The sequence below is a fragment of the Bufo bufo genome, chromosome 5 (genome assembly GCF_905171765.1).
Source record: "Bufo bufo chromosome 5, aBufBuf1.1, whole genome shotgun sequence".
NCBI lineage: Eukaryota > Metazoa > Chordata > Amphibia > Anura > Bufonidae > Bufo > Bufo bufo.
In genome coordinates this window covers 248,091,956-248,110,764 of record NC_053393.1, presented here as the reverse complement: position 1 = coordinate 248,110,764, position 18,809 = coordinate 248,091,956, and the positions used below count along the sequence as shown (strand labels likewise).

The following is an 18,809-nucleotide window of genomic DNA, read 5'->3' as shown; positions in this document are numbered from 1 at the left end:
AAACCTTCCAAAAGACCACCTCTTTGAGAAGACAATCCCTCATCTAGACCAGAATTTTCTTTGATGAATTTTCTATTTCCTAATCTCTTGTGTACACCAACCTCTACTTTAAGAGGATCACCTGCACAGAAGTTAGTGTCAAGAGGTATACTATATTTTTACATTACTAAATGCCCCACATTTAGGGAACAAACTGAAACGTGCCAGTCCGCAGGGGTAGAACATGTGAGGTGCACGGTGGGCCCGAATGTACATACAGTTCATCGGTTACTCACGGTTTAGCAGTCACCTCCCTGGGCCAGCAGTGCAGTGAAGGGGAGAACAGCATTGGATTCTCCGGGGCACACTCGGTTACAGGGGACACCGGCCAGGTGGTGGTTGAGGTGCCCTTGATGGTGAATGGTAGATGAGTGCTTGTGTGGCTGGACCCCTGGTTTGAATAATGTCGTGACGCCAGCACCTTTATGGTGCAAAAGGTTGAGGGTAATAGTGGTGTGGAGTTGGAAGAATGAGGTAGGTTTAAATCCAACGGTAAACTTTACTTTAACCAGGTTCTTGATAACAGTGTACATCCAGCAATAAAACAGTCTCTGATACACATGCAAGTAAGACGTGATAAATATTAGTAACAGGCTGTGCTGATGATATTGTGTCAGGCTAGGGTGGTGAGTTAGGTACTCACTGGGAAAACAGCTCTTGTCCTTGCTTCAGTCTTAGTTGAGGTAGTCCCAATCTTGAGCTTTCACACAAGTGATATGACAGAATCCTTATCTGTCTTTAGAATAACGGTGAGGCTGCCTGAAGCTATTAAGTCCTTCACTAAATTACAAAGGCGCCTAGAGCCTATAACAATGGCTTTGTCCTTCCTTTGTCTTGATCCACTAAAAATCAGAAATCCACTTGTTGCTCCTGAAGAATAAAGGTAGACTTCCCTCCGCCTGTCTTCCTGGCTTAGATCCTAAGGTGTATGATGGCTTCTCTGGACCATGAAGCTCCAGGGAGCTGGGAGGAGAGGGAACCTCTCCTTTCCCCAGTAGCTTCTCACTCCATTTCGATAGAGAGAACCCACAATCTCCCCTAACTAGGCAGAACTACACTATTTATACTGTGGTGCTACCCCCATCTAGTGGTGGATGTATGTAGTGCACCTGACAGCCTGGTAAATAGGAATATCACAGGATGGCACAATACAGCATGATATACAGATGATAACAAAAATCTTTTGCAGTTCCCACATTAGCTAGTGGGACACTGCAAAACCACCTTTCAGAGTACCGTGATCAGCTGTAGTGAGAGGTGCTGTGTGAGCTTTTAGGTTTTTTCCTAGGCCAAGGATGTCACCGTATATCGGTCACGGGGCCTAGGCACAGCTCAGCCAGATTCAAGTGAATGCGGCTGAACTGTGATACCAACCCCTGCCAATCTCATACTGATGACCTATCCAAAGTATAGGACATTAATATGAAAATCCCATACAACCCCTTTAAGGCCCCAAAAAAAACTTAGATTTACAGTGCTGTTCAGGTTTTGTCAATTAGAAACAGTATTAATATTAAAAATGGAAGCACATGCAAATTATAGACAACCGACAGCTTCTGGGTGATACCTGCTACATTTCCAACAACAACTGATGGGCTTGTATATTAGTCATTAGTGATTATTAGTGATTACATACTTATTTTGGCTTTTACTGGACAAAGTCTACTGACTAGAAGAGAAACCATATAATGATTAAAATCTTGATACGTCTGCCAGCTATTCTTAGCAACATTCTGTAATCAGTCTCCGAGACCTGCTTCCATTATTTACAGAATGATACTTAAAACTAAGACTGGAAATGAAAGAGCTGGCTGTGAAAATCAAACTGAAAGACCAAAGAACTGCCACGTGGAGTATGGTATTATTTTTTATTTTATTATTTCATCAAAAAATGTGTATTTTCACAAAAGTTAGGAAACTTTCTCACTAGCGTTTTTCTTTTCCGGTATTGAGTTACGTCACAGGGGCTCAATACCAGAAAAAAACTGATCAGTTTTATCCTAATGCATTCTGAATGGATAACAATCATCAAAAATACGTTTTTTGGCCAAAAATCCTGAACACTTGGCGGCTTTCCATTGAAATGTATTAGTGCTGGAAAAAAATTAAATTGCCGCATTGACGGATCCGTTCTTCCAGTCCACGCATGCGCAGACTTTGAATCTGTGAAAAAAATATATACCGGATCCGTTTTTCTGGATGACACCAGAGAGATGGATCCGGTATTTCAATGCATTTGTCAGATGGATCCGCATCCGGATCCGTCTGACAAATATCATCCGTTTGCGTCCGGAATCCTCTGATGCAAGTGTGAAAGTACCCTAAGCAGAAGACTTGAATTGTTAAAATTAGATCAGAACTGAAAGAGTCACCCAAGAAAACTTCTATATTCAAGGGTAATACAAAGAGAAAGAAGCCAGAAGTATTGAAGCCAAGTTGAAGATAAAGCAGGGCAGGGACGAGGTATTTTGGTGTCATAGGCGAAGCAAGCCTGCCCCCCTCCCCCCCCCCCCCCCCAAAAAAAGTGACCTCACTTACCTAGCGTACTAATAAAGATATTCAAGCACATTTAAGAGAAACAGTCCTGTTCAGTGACTTACAGCTGACGTCTACACAGATTTCATTTGTTCATTTCCCTTTTCTTCTCCATTTGGTCCAGACCATCACATGCAGATGTCTTTGGTTAGGGGTGTGCAGCCCCCTCTGCCACATAAGAAGACACCAGTATTACTACATGGGACATGGTAGATGGGGGCTGTTACAGATTTTTCAAATCAGCCCCCGAATCCATACAGACCCCAGATCAGCCCCCAAATTTACACAAGCCACTGTCATCCTGCTGCTACTCCCAATACTGTGCCCGCTGTGCTCCCCCATGCCACAAACACTATACTGTCAGAAATAACAGTGCCAAACAAATAGTCCCCCCCATACTAATAGTGCTCCCAGACTGCCATCATTAGCAATAGTGCCGTCAATAGTGATAATATTCCCAAAGAGTGTCCCCATTAATGGCAATAATAATAATGTGCCCGATAATTATGCCCCTAAAGTATCCTCAGTAGTAATAATATAACCATGGTGCTCCAGTATTTATAAAGCCCCTCCTGCAGTGCCTCTTGTAGTTCTAAGGCCCCCCTGCAGTTATAACTCCCCTGTAGTGCCCCCTGTATTATAATGATGCCCATAGTGCCCAGTATATATATATATCTCCACCTGTAATACCAGTAGATGAGCCCCCAGTAGTACCAGTACATATTGCCCCTCCATGCTCCCTGTAGTGCCAGCTATTTATAATACTTCCCCCTCTTGGTGCCCCCAGTAGATTATGACCCCCTCAGTGCCAGTTATATATAATGCTGCCCTCTCTTGGTGCCCCTTAGTGGAAAAAACAAAAACAAAAAACAAACACTTACCTCACTAGCGTTCCCCTGCCGCGGTCTGCGATGCGTAGCCTGTGTTGCCACTTCCCGGGGAAGGCGGTCCCAATGACATCACTGTAACGTCCTGTGACAGGTCTCGTGCAATGACATGATCACGCGAGACCCGGTGCAGTAGTTCACAGTGATGTCATCACGACCTCTTATGCCCATCTACTGCCTTATAGGCTTCAGGCATAGCGGCCTATGAGACTGAGCGGCCGCAAGTGCAGCCGTGATTGCGCCCTCCCCATTATGGGTAGAGAGTTGGTGCCCAAGGTGGGCGCCTAGCCTCGCCTACCCGTTGTCCCAGCCATGAGATAAAGTATTCCTTTCTTTTCATTGAATGATGTCCACTGCAGTAAAAGATGCAAATGTGCTTTTATATTGACTGAAATTTATCAATCCATACACAGAAAGCTTCTCTTGTGCAAGCCGGCTCATTTACTAACGAGTCAAAGAGGTTTTCCGAGATTTTTATACTGATGACTTGAATGGGGCTGAGCTGCTTCTACGCCATGTGATACAAGAACGTGTTGTCACTCGACCTAGAAAAAGTTGTGAGAAGACAATGGTGCTACTATGCCAGTGCCTTCTCAAATAGCCGATCAGCTGGGGTCCCTGGTGTTAGTCCTCCACCGTTTGGATACTGATGACCTATCCAGAGAATGGTATAAACTGGTATAAAAATCTAAGAACACCCCTTTAACTCTTTTTATTGCTAGAAAATGCTCTTCACTGTTTTTTCAGCGCAGGGACCATTTATGTATGCCATACCTCATATAAATACATGTATTTTTATTTTACTATTTATTGGTACCTCTTTTGAACTGATAGTCTCATCATGTCAATTAATAATGTCCTAAATTAAATTTCATAACGTAATACACAATCATAACGCTATAAGCAGTCATTTTAATACTCCCGTATTACAGATCCATGTCACATGAATCTGTATGATGGCGGCCATAACCATTTATTGGTTCATACTGTAACTTTGGGTAGCTTTGGATCTCCACTGCATGCTGTATTACAAAAGTATTCTCTAGTGGAGAATATGGGACCTCACAGAGACACTATACAGTGCACACACAGTGGACACCTTGTAAGGCCACCATGAAGAATCCATAGACGGAGTGATGCCGTGTGCATGGACCCATACTCTGATACCACATAAGGTTTCCGCATGTTCCTCACAACTGCCCCCAGTCTGTAAAATTTTTACTTCAAATGTTATTTTTTATAAAAAAGAATACAAATTAGAGTTTGTAGCTAAATGATCGTGTGAATAGTGTATAAAAGCTACAACTCCACCAAACATAAATATAAAAAATGATTAACAATGTTTAGCCATCTACTGACAGACTTGGCAATCTTAGGGGACATTTAGAGAAGGCAAAGGGGGGGGGGGGGGGAGTAGATCAAGCGGTAGGAAACTATTCACAAGTAATGGGTCAGTAGGATGCCACATTATCACCACATTCAAAAACAAGTTAAAACCTGCATGTTCATACGTACACAGACAGAGGGGCTGGTCGACCTATCAGGGGGCAAGGACGCCAGACCAAGTAGACCAAGTAGGCTCGGCACCGGAGTCACATTCTTTCTGAGGGCGGGCTATTTAAAGAGACAGCTGTTGGCCACAGTTGCCTGTGATTGGTAATCCTGCCTCACTGGCTAGTTTTGGTATTTGTTCCTCTGAATTGCTGACCTTTTTCCTGTTTCTCTGACTTTGCCATTGTATACTGATGTTGCCTCTTTGACTCTGATTTTGACTCTGCTAGTTATTTGATCTTGTTTGATCTTGGACATTGATTGGTATTAGACTCTGCTAGTTTGTGACCTCACCTTCGCCTGCTGACTTTGTCTCTGACGTTATCTCCTGGTTTCACTCTGCTATTTATTGGACCATCTTTTGGATTCTGATTCAGTCCTGCCTTTGCCTATCTGGTTTTGACCTCTTTTTGTCTGACTACTCACATTTCCCTATTAGGTTTAGGCCCCTGCAATTAGTCAAGTCAGGGACCATTGCCAAGTTGTGGGCCATCTGTTTGTCTGTCTGTCTATCTATCTAATCTCTTGGATGCACTTAAAATGGCAACATCCCAACGTTTCTCTACCTTATTTTTCCTAGCTCTAACTATATCCTGGGTGTGGTACAACTTGCCATACTTGTGGGGTGTCATGGCAATATACAGCTAATTAACATATTCATAGACTTTTGCCATATACACTGCACAGGAGTGACAATTGTCCAATGTGCCGAGACATGCCATGTAGATTAGTGCCTTAGCTACCAAATTAGAAATCCTTGGAACATTGCAATCTTAATGTACATTGTGTTTGCATTTAACTGGAACACATTATATACAATTATTATATTAAGAAACAAGGTGTGGTTTTGTAGCACCCATGCTCTAGATGACATAAACTGCTAATAAAGAAACTCTTTTTCCAGATTACCATGTATTTACATGTCACTGAATGGAATCAGGTGGAAAAGTTAGAACTGCCACAAATTAGATTTTCTCTTGCACTCCTAAATAGTGCAGCAAAATTGTTAGTTACATAATATTTTACATAATCAGATTTTTGAACGTATCAGACTTTAAAAGGGTATTTCCATTAAAGAACTTTATGGCATATCCACAGTCTGACAAGTATGGGTTCACCTCATCTGTTTCTGTAACACCACAGAAATCAATGGGAGGTGTATTCTGTGCAGATTTTGGTGCAGAATATTGGCAGAAAATTCCATCCAAAAAATGCAGTACGAACATTGCTTAAGAGTGGTTTCACGCATACTTTTTATGGCAGTTTTTCATGCAGTTTTTTTAACCAAAGCCAGGAGTGGATTGCAAAAAAGGACTGTGAAATATAAAGCAAGACCTTATACACTGTCATCCTGTTGGAGCCACTCTGGATCAAAAATTGCAGTAGCAAAATGGTGTGTGTGAAACCATCCTTAAAGGGGTTGTCCAGGTTCAGAGCTGAACCCGGACATACCTCCATTTTCACCCCGGCAGCCCCCTTGACTTGAGCATGGTAGCAATTCATGCTCCGATGCTCTCCTTTGCCCTGCGCTAAATCGCGCAGTGCAAAGGCATTTTTTGGAGATCCGGTGACGTACCAGGACTCTCCATGGGGCTGCCAGGAAGCCCGGTGACGTCACCGGCACTGATGGGCAGGATTTAGCGCTGCCCTAGCCAGTAAAACGTCTAGGGCAGCGCTAAAGCCCGCCCATGAGAGCCGGTGACGTCACCGAACACACTGCCTGGCGCTATTTCAGGAATTGCCATTAATATTTATGGTGTGAAAGAATCTTTACTTCGGGCCTTTTTTTTTTCACTGAGCATCTTATCTGAGAAAGTAACCTTTGTGGATTTGCAAATTGTGCTATTCTAAACAGTAACACGGTGTAGGTGTAGAACCTAAACACAATAACATAAGATTTCCGTCGTACTGTCCGTCGCTTTAATGGAATGAAACACCCACTAAATGCATGTGACTTGACCACATTTTCAAATGTAGCCTCTGACCCAAATTTGAAAAGACCATTATTATACTGATATTCATCAGTTTTCTAAAATACAATAAACACATTTGTACCTGCCATCAACAGTGACATGTTTTTCCTGCACATCTGGTAAACATATGGTGAGTTCCACTTTTCTATGGAGAAGATTTTCTTTAGACTCGTCTGAGTTTTGGTTTCCCGTTTCCTCGGACTCTGAAGATGACATGTGCTCCATTCGTGGTTTGGTAATAGACTGTATTGGCGGAAGAGGAGCTTGTGCTTTTGTTTTCTTACTGGAAGAAAATGTAATACAATGTAAATATTTTATTTCATAATAAATATAAATTCAGACCTTAAAGCCTCGCTAACTTTTCATACAACTTTTGATATGTCATAGAGACAATTTTGATCAGTGGGGGTCTAAGTGCTGAGACACCTACAATCTCGTCTAGAACAAGGGGAGAGAAGCGTGCATATTCTGCACTTTCTCTTCACTGCTGAGGATGGAATCGATATGTGCCCATAGACTTCTATGGAGCCCATCTCATGCAGTGCACATGTTTCTCTCCTTCCGTTCTAGAGATCGGTGGGGGTCTCAGTACTCAGACCCCCACAAAAATGTGCGTGAAGAACTTCCAGTTTTCATGTATAGTATTTTTGTAATATTTTGTTTCCTGTTTGAATTTTAGCTTTATGGATGTGCACCTGTGACTTTAGATGTGCTAGTCTAAAATTTCTGCCATTATCCTGGGCTGTGCGTACTCCCATACAAGTGTCACCGGGATTTTGGGTATAATTTAAACCAGTATATAACACATAGAATGATCACAGATGGCACTGCTGTACACAGAGATAACTTGCATGTGGCTTGGAGATGTATGCGTCACGGATGCAGGCTTATCAAGACCAAAAGTAATGCTCTATCCCAGATAATCCCAACAAAATCGCAAAATCAGGGAGTCTATATGGGGTGATCACCCAACTGTCATTGATCACCCCCCTGTAAAGCTCCATTCAGATGTCCGCATGATTTTTACGGATCCACTGATAGACTGATCGGATCCGTAAAAATCATACGGACGTCTGAATGCAGCCTTACAGGGGGGTGATCAATGACAGTTGGGTGATCACCCCATATAGACTCCCTGATCACCCCCCTGTCATTGATCACCCCCCCTGTCATTGATCACCCCCCTGTCATTGATCCCCCCCCCCCTCTGTAAGGCTGCATTCAGTCTTTTTTTTGGCCCAAGTTAGCGGAATTTTTTTTTTTTTCTTACAAAGTCACATATTCCACTAACAGGAGAAGGAGAAGGTGGGGAATGTGTTTTGGGGTGTCATTTTACATATACCCATGCTGGGTGAGAGAAATATCTTGGCAAAAGACAACTTTTCCCATTTTTTTATACAAAGTTGGCATTTGACCAAGATATTTCTCTCACCCAGCATGGGTATATGTAAAAAGACACCCCAAAACACATTCCCCAACTTCTACTGAATACGGAGATACCAGATGTGTGACACTTTTTTGCAGCCTAGGTGGGCAAAGGGGCCCACATTCCAAAGAGCACCTTTCGGATTTCACTCGTCATTTTTTACAGAATTTGATTTCAAACTCCTTACCACACATTTGGGCCCCTAGAATGCCAGGGCAGTATAACTACCCCACAAGTGACCCCATTTTGGAAAGAAGAGACCCCAGGGTATTCGCTGATGGGCATAGTGAGTTCATGGAAGTTTTTATTTTTTGTCACAAGTTAGTGGAATATGAGACTTTGTAAGAAAAAAAAAAAAAAAGAAAAAAATCATCATTTTCCGCTAACTTGTGACAAAAAATAAAAAGTTCTATGAACTCACTATGCCCATCAGCGAATACCTTAGGGTGTGTATTTTCCGAAATGGGGTCATTTGTGGGGTGTTTGTACTGTCTGGCCATTGTAGAACCTCAGGAAACATGACAGGTGCTCAGAAAGTCAGAGCTGCTTCAAAAAGCGGAAATTCACATTTTTGTACCATAGTTTGTAAACGCTATAACTTTTACCCAAACCATTTTTTTTTTACCCAAACATTTTTTTTTAATCAAGGACATGTAGAACAATAAATTTAGAGCAAAATTTATATATGGATGTCGTTTTTTTTGCAAAATTTTACAACTGAAAGTGAAAAATGTCATTTTTTTGCAAAAAAATCGTTAAATTTCGATTAATAACAAAAAAAGTAAAAATGTCAGCAGCAATGAAATACCACCAAATGAAAGCTCTATTAGTGAGAAGAAAAGGAGGTAAAATTCATTTGGGTGGTAAGTTGCATGACCGAGCAATAAACGGTGAAAGTAGTGTAGGTCAGAAGTGTAAAAAGTGGCCTGGTCTTTCAGGGTGTTTAAGCACTGGGGGCTGAGGTGGTTAATATAAATGTGCTAGTCCAAATTTTCTTGTAGTATATATTGAGGGGAGCGCCTCTTTTAGACTGAGCAATGCCCATCTACCTGGGACTTCTGAGCAGAGTATAAATGTAGCTGGTTCCTAGACTGCCCTCAAAATTGTAGGCTTTGGAAAGTCCAAGAGAGGCGGTATATGAGTGTTAGGTACCCGTCTGCGGAAGTCACCTTGACGCCTGGTGGATGGGCCCGACACACGTTTGATCAAAAATGTGCGCTAAGAGCTTCTATTTTTCCATTTATAGTAGGTATAATACCACTTTAATTTAGAATGATCCTGTTTTGGGTTTGACACATCCATGGACATAACATCACAGGAAATAAGAAAGAGCTGCGTATATATATATATCCTGACAAATTCTGGTGAACCCAAACGATCTATAATTGGGAATATCAAGCTTTCTTCAGGATTATGGTATCGTTGACGGCAAGAATAGCACTGCAGGCTGTGTTCGTTCTCCCATCAAACGTATCAATGACCCTGACAAAAACGACGTAATACAGATTTGTCTAAGTGCAAAACTACACTGCTTGAAAGTCAGTCCTAATTCATAGCTCATATAGTCAGCTATCCTTTATTTGATGATGGACTATAGAACTATAGCCACTGATATCTGAAACACAATTCTGCAAAAAAGTATCAATCACTGAAATACATAATTTATAGTACTTACTCAATACAAGGTATGTAAGTCCCATGGGTGATTATACACATCATGAACAGACTATGTCATTGGTCACAAGCAGCTGTTAAAAATGATCCTTGCGGATGAAGCTCATGTTAGCAAACCATAAGACAGTACAGTGCTTTATTATATCATTTACTTATACAGAATGGTATATATTAATGATCAAATGGGGCTGTACAGATATTAATTGTAGTAGGAGGACTGCAGAATTATGATTTGTCATGTTATCATATTAACTGCACACAATTTCAATAGATTATCATAATAGCTTCATCTTGTAGTGAACTGCCCAGTTCAACCCTTGGTCTGCCGTTTTTTTTTTCATAAACAGCATCGCTCTTGTCCATGGGTAAGCTAAGCCCTATTTAGTCTAGGGCATGAAAGATTGCATTATTTAACCCAAAAGGGCAGATATACTGACTGGAGTTACACGCTCCAGTCTTAGTATAAAGTCCGTTGGCGCAGAATGCACTTCATTTATTTAGAGGCACTAGCATCTTACATTTGAATAAATGCCGCTAAAATGTTGTTTATTGGCTTGTGTGGTTTAAAGGGAATCTTTCACTGAGCTTGCTATAGTACAGGGGTCAGCAACCTCCGGCACTACAGCCTTTGGGAAATTACAACTGCCAACATCCATACTTGCTCTGTTCTTCTCAGAACTCCCATGGGAATGAATGGAGCACGCTGGGAATTGTAGTTTCACAACAGCTGGCGTGCTGAAGGTTGCTGACCCCTGCTATAGTAGATAAAAGTGCATCAAGGGCACAACTGCACCTGCAAGTGGTGATCATGGTGCCAGAAGGTGAAGCGAGCTCTGTTCCAATGACTTTTGCCTCCAGTGACTGTTGCAGATGATTCTTAAAGAAGCACTCTCACAAAAAAATGTATTCTCTGACCTGTTAGAAAGGTTTATGATGTAATCTGTAGTGCTGGTAATTTTCTTACCAATGACTGTATTTGTAAGTTATAACCTCCGTTCTGTTACTCAGCTGTGTCATGTGACCAACACTCTGACTCTCCGAATAACACTGCATCTTATGTGTGAACAGGAAGCCAGTTTCTCTATGTATTCTTATGGGAGCCTCAATGTCAGTCTCATATGAAGGAATAGAGAAGCAACTGACTTCCTGTGTCAATTGGAGAGGCAGAGTGTTACTGGTCACAAATACAGTCACTAGGAAGATTACCTTCACTACAGTTTACATCATGCACCTTTCCAATGGGCCAGAGAATAAAGATTTCTTAGGTTTTCACATATTCCGACCCTCTTAAAGAAGAACTCCCTATCAAGATTTCTTTTTACATGTCATCACACCCTGTGGACAGTTTGGTGACATACCTATTGGCTTAGTTATCAGAGCATCTTACATCTGAATTTAAAGTAAGGCTATGTCCTTATGATAAGTTCTCTTTAAAAACATAGAAACATAGAATGCGTCGGCAGATAAGAACCATTTGGCCCATCTAGTCTGCCCAATATACTAAATACTACTTTCGCCAGGCTGCGCCGGAGCTCCGCCCCCGTCCCCATTATAGTCAATCCGTCCTGCCGCTAGTGTGAAAGTAGCCTTAGGAGGTCATTTATTAAGACCGGCGATCTGATATTGATGACCTATCCTGAGAATAGGTCATCAATATTAAAAGCCAGGAGAACCCCTCTAAGGGTAATGAATGAACATAGGTATATAAGATATAAAACACTGTACCGAAGATACTGCCAGAAAGGATACTGAGAAATGACACAGAAGTTGTCCAAAATCCATAGGTTGGTTGAATCTTTTTGCAAACACTTGTTATGTATGGAATTTCTTTAGCGTTATACATTCACAAGCGGAGTCTGTGCTGCACAGAAGGGTGCACAAAGAAGGGTGACCTGGCTATACTTCTTTTAGCTGGTACACCCCTTTAATAGTACCATTTGAGAATAGAAAGTATCAAACATACATCAAGTTTATTGTAGTCAAAACTATTCAATAAGCTCATGTACGGTAGCTGAGAGGCTTCTGCTGTACAAAGTTTAAAATCACCCATGACACAACCTAAAGCTCGATGAACTCTCACTTTCCTTGAAATTGTGCACCCAGGCCAACAAAGATAGATACTGAGCAAATTATATCATCCCTACATCCATATTCCAAAGCAGGGTCTGCATTAGTATAAGTAGGACTCAGCCAGAAAAAAATGTATATGGAATCCTTTGCTTGGACTGATATAGAATTTACAAACTCCTGGAATATACATTGATGGTGGCATGCAGAAGCTCGCTGTTAACAGGTCCAAGGTAACCGATCTAAATCTTATCACACAACATGTCATGTATACTTATTGTAGTTTGTCTGCCACTAATCCCTGCTGTCTGTCCTTAGCATTATAAAGCAGTTACATCATTTATAGCAACTACTATACACATGCTTTGGAGACATCATGTTCAATTGATAATGTGAATAGGAGATAGACTATATGTGACACCTATCTAGACATCACCATCATATAAGAAATAATAAAAGAATAATCCACACATTTTCATCACATTAAATGAACCTATTCGATGCACTCCATTCATCGTGAAATAACAGCAAAAACAAAGAACAAATAAGGAATAATAACACCACATTAATAATGGCAATAATATAAAAACATAGTAATAAGTGATACAAAGCAATAATATAGAGGGTTGGACGTATAGAACATTGTTCCCTATTCATTAAAACGCATTACTACAAATATCCATCACTGTTCTGATAAAATATACAGTATATACAAATACCTGGGAGTGACAATATAGGTTCCTAGAGTAACTCCTATGTCCCGTGTCTTCTTTGTTTCCTTAGTCAAATCTCCCAGTGATAAAGAAAGTTTTTTGGCTCCAGATAATCCAGGCATGGCAGGATCTACATAGACATAGTCCTGTGCAGGCTGCCAAAGTACCACACATGACATTTCAGCGGTGTGTTGCCTTAGGAAAGTCAAAGTCCTCGGAGTGGTTGTGTCAGATAGTTACTCATTAATGCCAGCCTTTAAATGATGTTACTGCAGTCCTCCTCATGGCAATAGCAGAACTCTTATGTAACACTATATGAGTAATTTGTTTAATTTTAATTATTATTATTACTTTGCAGTACAGAAACTTTTCCCAACCCACAGTTTCTCAAGAACTAGTAAAAGATATTGTGGCAATGAAAACCATAGAGTGCTACTAATCTACCGGTTATAAGAATGGGCATAGAGTATGGTGACCCTCAGTGTGCTAAGCATGAGTATAGGGGTTTTTACAGACAACATTTTCATGTCATAAAACTCACACTGGTGAAGGAGGGGCGGCTATCAGCTGAAGAACGTGTCCCCAACTCTGCATATAGAAAATATAAAAATGCAGACATGCTGAAATAAATGATATGTAACCAGATACATAGGTCACATGACAGAGAAATTAAGGAGATTAGGGAAAGTTAAAAGCAAAAAAAGATGTAAAAAAAAAAAAAGTAAAAATTCATTATTTTCTATTACAAATCTGCAAAATATTTCTTTTCCAAAGTTCAATCCTTAGATTTTTGATAAAACACTACAATTATAAGACTGGAAAGGTAAGTGGTACTTTCTTCCTGATTTCAGTCCTAACGCTGCAGATATAATCACATCCTGGACTCCACATTTCTAGTTTCAAAAAGTCAAGAGTTTTGTGACTCTTTGCCCTTATTAGCACAAAAATTGTGTGACGTTTTGCATTCATACCACTCACTCCAGTTTTGAAAAGTGGGTGAGAAAGTGAACGTGGTTAGCCTATCAAACTGATTAAAGCCAGATTTGTATCAACAGCAATTATTTCAAAAGTCCCGAAAATTGCCACAATCTTATTCCAGTAAACTTAGTAAAGGGTTGGCACAGAAAATGGAGTAAGTAGAATAAGTGCGGTTAGACTGTCAGCAGATTTGTACCTATGAAACTGATGGACCTGTTGCATGTGCGCTTGGCAGCTGAAGGCCTCTGTATTGGTCCCATGTTCATATGTGCCTGCATTGCTGAGAATTTTTTTTTTATGTATGCAAATTAGACTCTTGGAGCAACGGGGGAGTTTCCATTACTCATAGAGGCTCAGCTCCGTGTGCAACTGCAATTCTACACTTTTATTGACAGGGCCAAGTGTGATCATTTTTACACTGCTAGGCCCTATCAATCAAAGCGCAGTGGATACGGCAGTTGCAGAGAGAGCAAAGCCTCTAGGTGTAATGGCAACACCCCCCATTGTTCCTAGAGACTCATTAGCATATATTAAAACTTTATTTTTCTCAGCAATGCGGGCACATATGAATATGGGACCAACCTTCAGCTGCCAAGCGCACATGTAAAAGGTCAGTCAGTTTCATAGGAACAAATCTGCTGACAGATGTACTTTACCCCCACCAAATTTAAGAAACATCACACGACATTTGATTAATTTGGTGCAACTTGCAGCAACGCAGACTCCTATAAAACTGCCTTTAAAATTCCCCCTCTAAGTATCTTGCTTTGTCATCAGAGCAACCTTTTTTCTAAATGCACTCTGGGCATTACAGGAAAAATGTAAGGCAAAAGTAATATATGGTCACAACCAATCCTTAAGTCACTCTTTGTAGTCACTCTCTGCTATTATTAGGGGTTCCTGGGCAAGACCATCCCTTAAAAACTGATAACTTTCTTGTAATGAAATGTGCCCTAACATTTATGGAATAAGAGTGTAAGCCATAAGCAATGCATAAGTACTTATCACTGACTTTTTACCTCAATAGCCCAATAAACACATACAGTTGCAAGAAAAAGTATGTGAACCCTTTGGAATGATATGGATTTCTGCTCAAATTGGTCACAAAATGTGATCTGATCTTCATCTAAGTCACAACAATAGACAATCACAGTCTGATTAAACTAATAACACACAAAGAATTAAATGTTACCATGTTTTTATTGAACACATCATGTAAACATTCACAGTGCAGGTGGAAAAAGTATGTGAACCCTTGGATTTAATAACTGGTTGAACCTCCTTTAGCAGCAATAACTTCAACCAAACGTTTCCTGTAGTTGCAGATCAGACGTGCACAACGGTCAGGAGTAATTCTTGACCATTCCTCTTTACAGAACTGTTTCAGTTCAGCAATATTATTGGGATGTCTGGTGTGAATCGCTTTCTTGAGGTCATTCCACAGCATCTCAATCGGGTTGAGGTCAGGACTCTGGGCCACTTCAGAAGGTGTATTTTCTTCTGTTTAAGCCATTCTGTTGTTGATTGACTTCTATGCTTTGGGTCGTTGTCCTGTTGCAACACCCATCTTCTGTTGAGCTTCAGCTGGTGGACAGATGACCTTTCACCATAATAAAACCTCTAAACTAACTATACAGACGCGTAGAGCGGCGCCCAGGGATCCCCCTGCACTTACTGTTATCCCCGGGCGCCGCTCCATTCTCCGGTTATAGCCTCCGGTATCTTCATAGTTAGGCTCCACCCAGGGGAACCTGCCGGCGTCTCATTCTTCAATGCTGTAGCGCTGGCCAATCGCAGCGCTCAGCTCATAGCCTGAGAGAAAAAAAAACCTCTCAGACTCTTAAGTTCTCCTGCAAAATGTCTTGATAAACTTTGGAATTAATTTTTCCTTCGATGATAGCAATCCGTCCAGGCCCTGATGCAACAAAGCAGCCCCAAACCATGATGCCCCCACCACCATACTTCACAGTTGGGATGAGGTTTTGATGTTGGTGTGCTGTGCCTCTTTTTCTCCACACATAGTATTGTGTGTTTCTTCCAAACAACTCAACTTTGGTTTCATCTGTCCACAGAATATTTTGCCAGTATTGCTGTGGAACATCCAGGTGCAGCAATGTTTTTTTTGGACAGCAGTGGCTTCCTCTGTGGTATCCTCCCATGAAATCCATTCTTGTTTAGTGTTTTACGTATCGTAGATTCGCTAACAGGGATTTTAGCATATGCCAGAGACTTTTGTAAACCTTTAGCTGACACTCTAGGATTCTTCTTCACCTTATTGAGCAGTCTGCCCTGTGCTCTTGCAGTCATCTTTACAGGACGGCCACTCCTAGGGAGAGTAGCAGCAGTGCTGAACTTTCTCCATTTATAGACAATTTGTCTTACCGTGGACTGAGGAACAGCAAGGCTTTTGGAGATACTTTTATAACCCTTTCCAGCTTTATGCAAGTCAACAATTCTTAATCGTAGGTCTTCTTTTGCCCGAGGCATCATTCACATCAGGCAATGCTTCTTGTGAAAGCAAACCCAGAACTGGTGTGTGTTTTTTATAGGGCAGGGCAGCTGTAACCAACACCTCCAATCTCATCTCATTGATTGGACTCCAGTTGGCTGACACCTCACTCCAATTAGCTCTTGGAGATGTCATTAGTCTAGGGGTTCACATACTTTTTCCACCTGCTCTGTGAATGTTAACATGGTGTGTTCAATAAAAACATGGTAACATTTAATTCTTTGTGTGTTATTAGTTTAAGCAGACTGTGATTGTCTATTGTTGTGACTTAATTGAAGATCAGATCACATTTTATAACCAATTTGTGCAGAAATCTATATCATTCCAAAGGGTTCACATACTTTTTCTTGCAACTGTATATCACATGTCCAGGTTTGTTGAGATTGAAAATATAAAAAAAAAAACATTAAATCCCAAATATCATTTTAGTATGTGCTGTAATTACAACTAAAAACCTATTGAAGGCACCCTACTAGTATATATTTTGTGCAAAAAACAATGTAGAAAGTTAGATAAGGACATGCAATAAAAATGTTATATAACCTAACATTTTATAAAGAAGTTTCCCACTTACGGCATTTGTTTCTTAAATTTTATTTATAAGCCAAGCCACATCTAAACAGATTCAACGCCTTTCATTAGGTTTGTGTCACACAAAAAAGTTGTCAAGCAGGTTTCCAACACGTGTGCAAGTATCCAAGACATTATAAAAGTATATAACAGGAGAAAACAAGTATATTTACTATAACAGGATGTGAAGTAATTCATGCCAATGCAAATTATGATGGAACTATAAAACTGCACAAAAATAGAAATGTCATCATGAAGAGTTAACAAAACAGTATTGTGCAGCCAGTTATAAATGACCAATTATACACAAACTGAATATAAAAGTTGGTTTTATACATATGGATAGATTAACTATTGCAATACATTTATTATCACATACAGTATTTACCTCTGCCAACAAGAGGATGGAAAGGAGGAGCGGTTTTATATGTTCTAAATTGCACCAAAATTCTGGCATAAAGTAAACTACCCAATAAACTGTCTACAGGTGCTCCAGATTATCATCCAGCATCAGCTACTACGGTAGATAAAATTGGCCAATTTTTTGACTTTCTACTCTAGGGTAGGACAGATGTGGCCATTTACTAATCCAAAAGATGGTGTAAAATTAAACAGGCTGTCTAGACTGGTACCGGATTCATCACAGTGGTTCAGGCTGGATGATAAGGGTACAGCCACATGGTCAGTTTTCTGCATGCAGTTTTGGAAGCCAAAACCAGGAGTGAATTATTAAAAGAGAAGTCATATTTGTCCTGTTTATTTTCTCTCCTTTTATGATCCACTCCTGATTTTGGCTTCCAAAACTGCATGCAGAAACTTGAACATGTCGCCGTACCCTAAGGGAATGACCAAACGGCAACACTAATTAAACTAATACGTTTTCCAGTATGCTTTGCTGAGGTATTGCAGGGGCCGCACAGCCAGTAATAATGAAAATTGGCTTAAAGGGGTTGTCCAGCCATATATATTGATGACCTATCCTCAGGACATGTCATTTCTTGGAATAGTCATAGTAATTAACTGTAGCCACATGTACAACAGTGAAAAAAAAATTGCTGCACAGCTGCCCATCAGACTCCACCTCACATTCAGCCTGCAAAAAACTCTGCATGAACAGACCCTGAGAAAGTGACTGACAATCAGCTTTTATCATTCTACAGAAACAGTTGCTGCTTAAATAGCAGCCACATTATAGACACACCTCAAATGCCTGTCAACACCTTTATCTGGTCAGTAGCCGGCCAGCTGAGACACAGTATGTTCACCACTGCTGTTTTGTTGCAAGCAAAATGTACAGAACCACACATTGACAATAAGCAAGCAACAATTAATTCTGAAAAATCTAACAGAAAACATCTGCATCTTGCAAGGGCCCACAGTTTAGTGTTTGGTCACATCAGTGCTGTGTCTCAATTGTTTACCAATTATCTAGTCCCTTACTTAGAGTCCAGAGTTGTTCCTTTCATCAGAAGTAGCAGGTTATTATTTACAGTAAAGAAATTGTCTTTTTAGCCCTCTTCAGTGGCATACCGTCTGGACCTTGAGGGAAGGAGGCCCGTCTAGATACCTGGGCAAGTACCGCTTTCAAATGGATTCACATATTTAGGAGAAGAATTCAGATGAAAACTAGGAAACTATGGGTCCAGTTGGAGCAAGAACTTTCCCCACTGGATTAACTGGTGGCCCCATGGGTGTCACAAGACATCAGACATCCAATGGAGGAATGGCCCTTCTTAGTGAGTCACACTCTTACCCAATGGGACAGCTGGGTCTCATGGTTCCGGATATCGCATAGACCGGGCCCCATGACCCCTTTTATGGGCAACCCCGCATTTGTACCTGGGTACCGGGTAGATAAGTTCTTGACTTGGCATAGCAAAGAGTATT

The 18,809-nt window shown here is 40.8% G+C and overlaps 1 protein-coding gene across 4 annotated transcripts in view; it reads right to left on the bottom strand.

The window, feature by feature from the left end:
* Positions 1-18,809, bottom strand: part of COBL (cordon-bleu WH2 repeat protein) — a 586,878-nt gene that overhangs the window by 389,413 nt on the left and 178,656 nt on the right. For 3 of the 4 annotated variants that reach the window (XM_040433731.1, XM_040433734.1, XM_040433732.1), the window contains exons 1-2: positions 12,872-13,106; positions 7,068-7,268 (exon numbers count right to left, since the gene is read on the bottom strand). In XM_040433731.1, the coding sequence (XP_040289665.1) occupies positions 7,068-7,268; positions 12,872-13,044 (374 nt within the window). In that variant the 5' untranslated portion in view covers positions 13,045-13,106. Of the gene's footprint in view, positions 1-7,067; positions 7,269-12,871; positions 13,107-18,809 lie in introns of those variants that run through there. The other variant, XM_040433733.1, reaches the window with a different exon arrangement.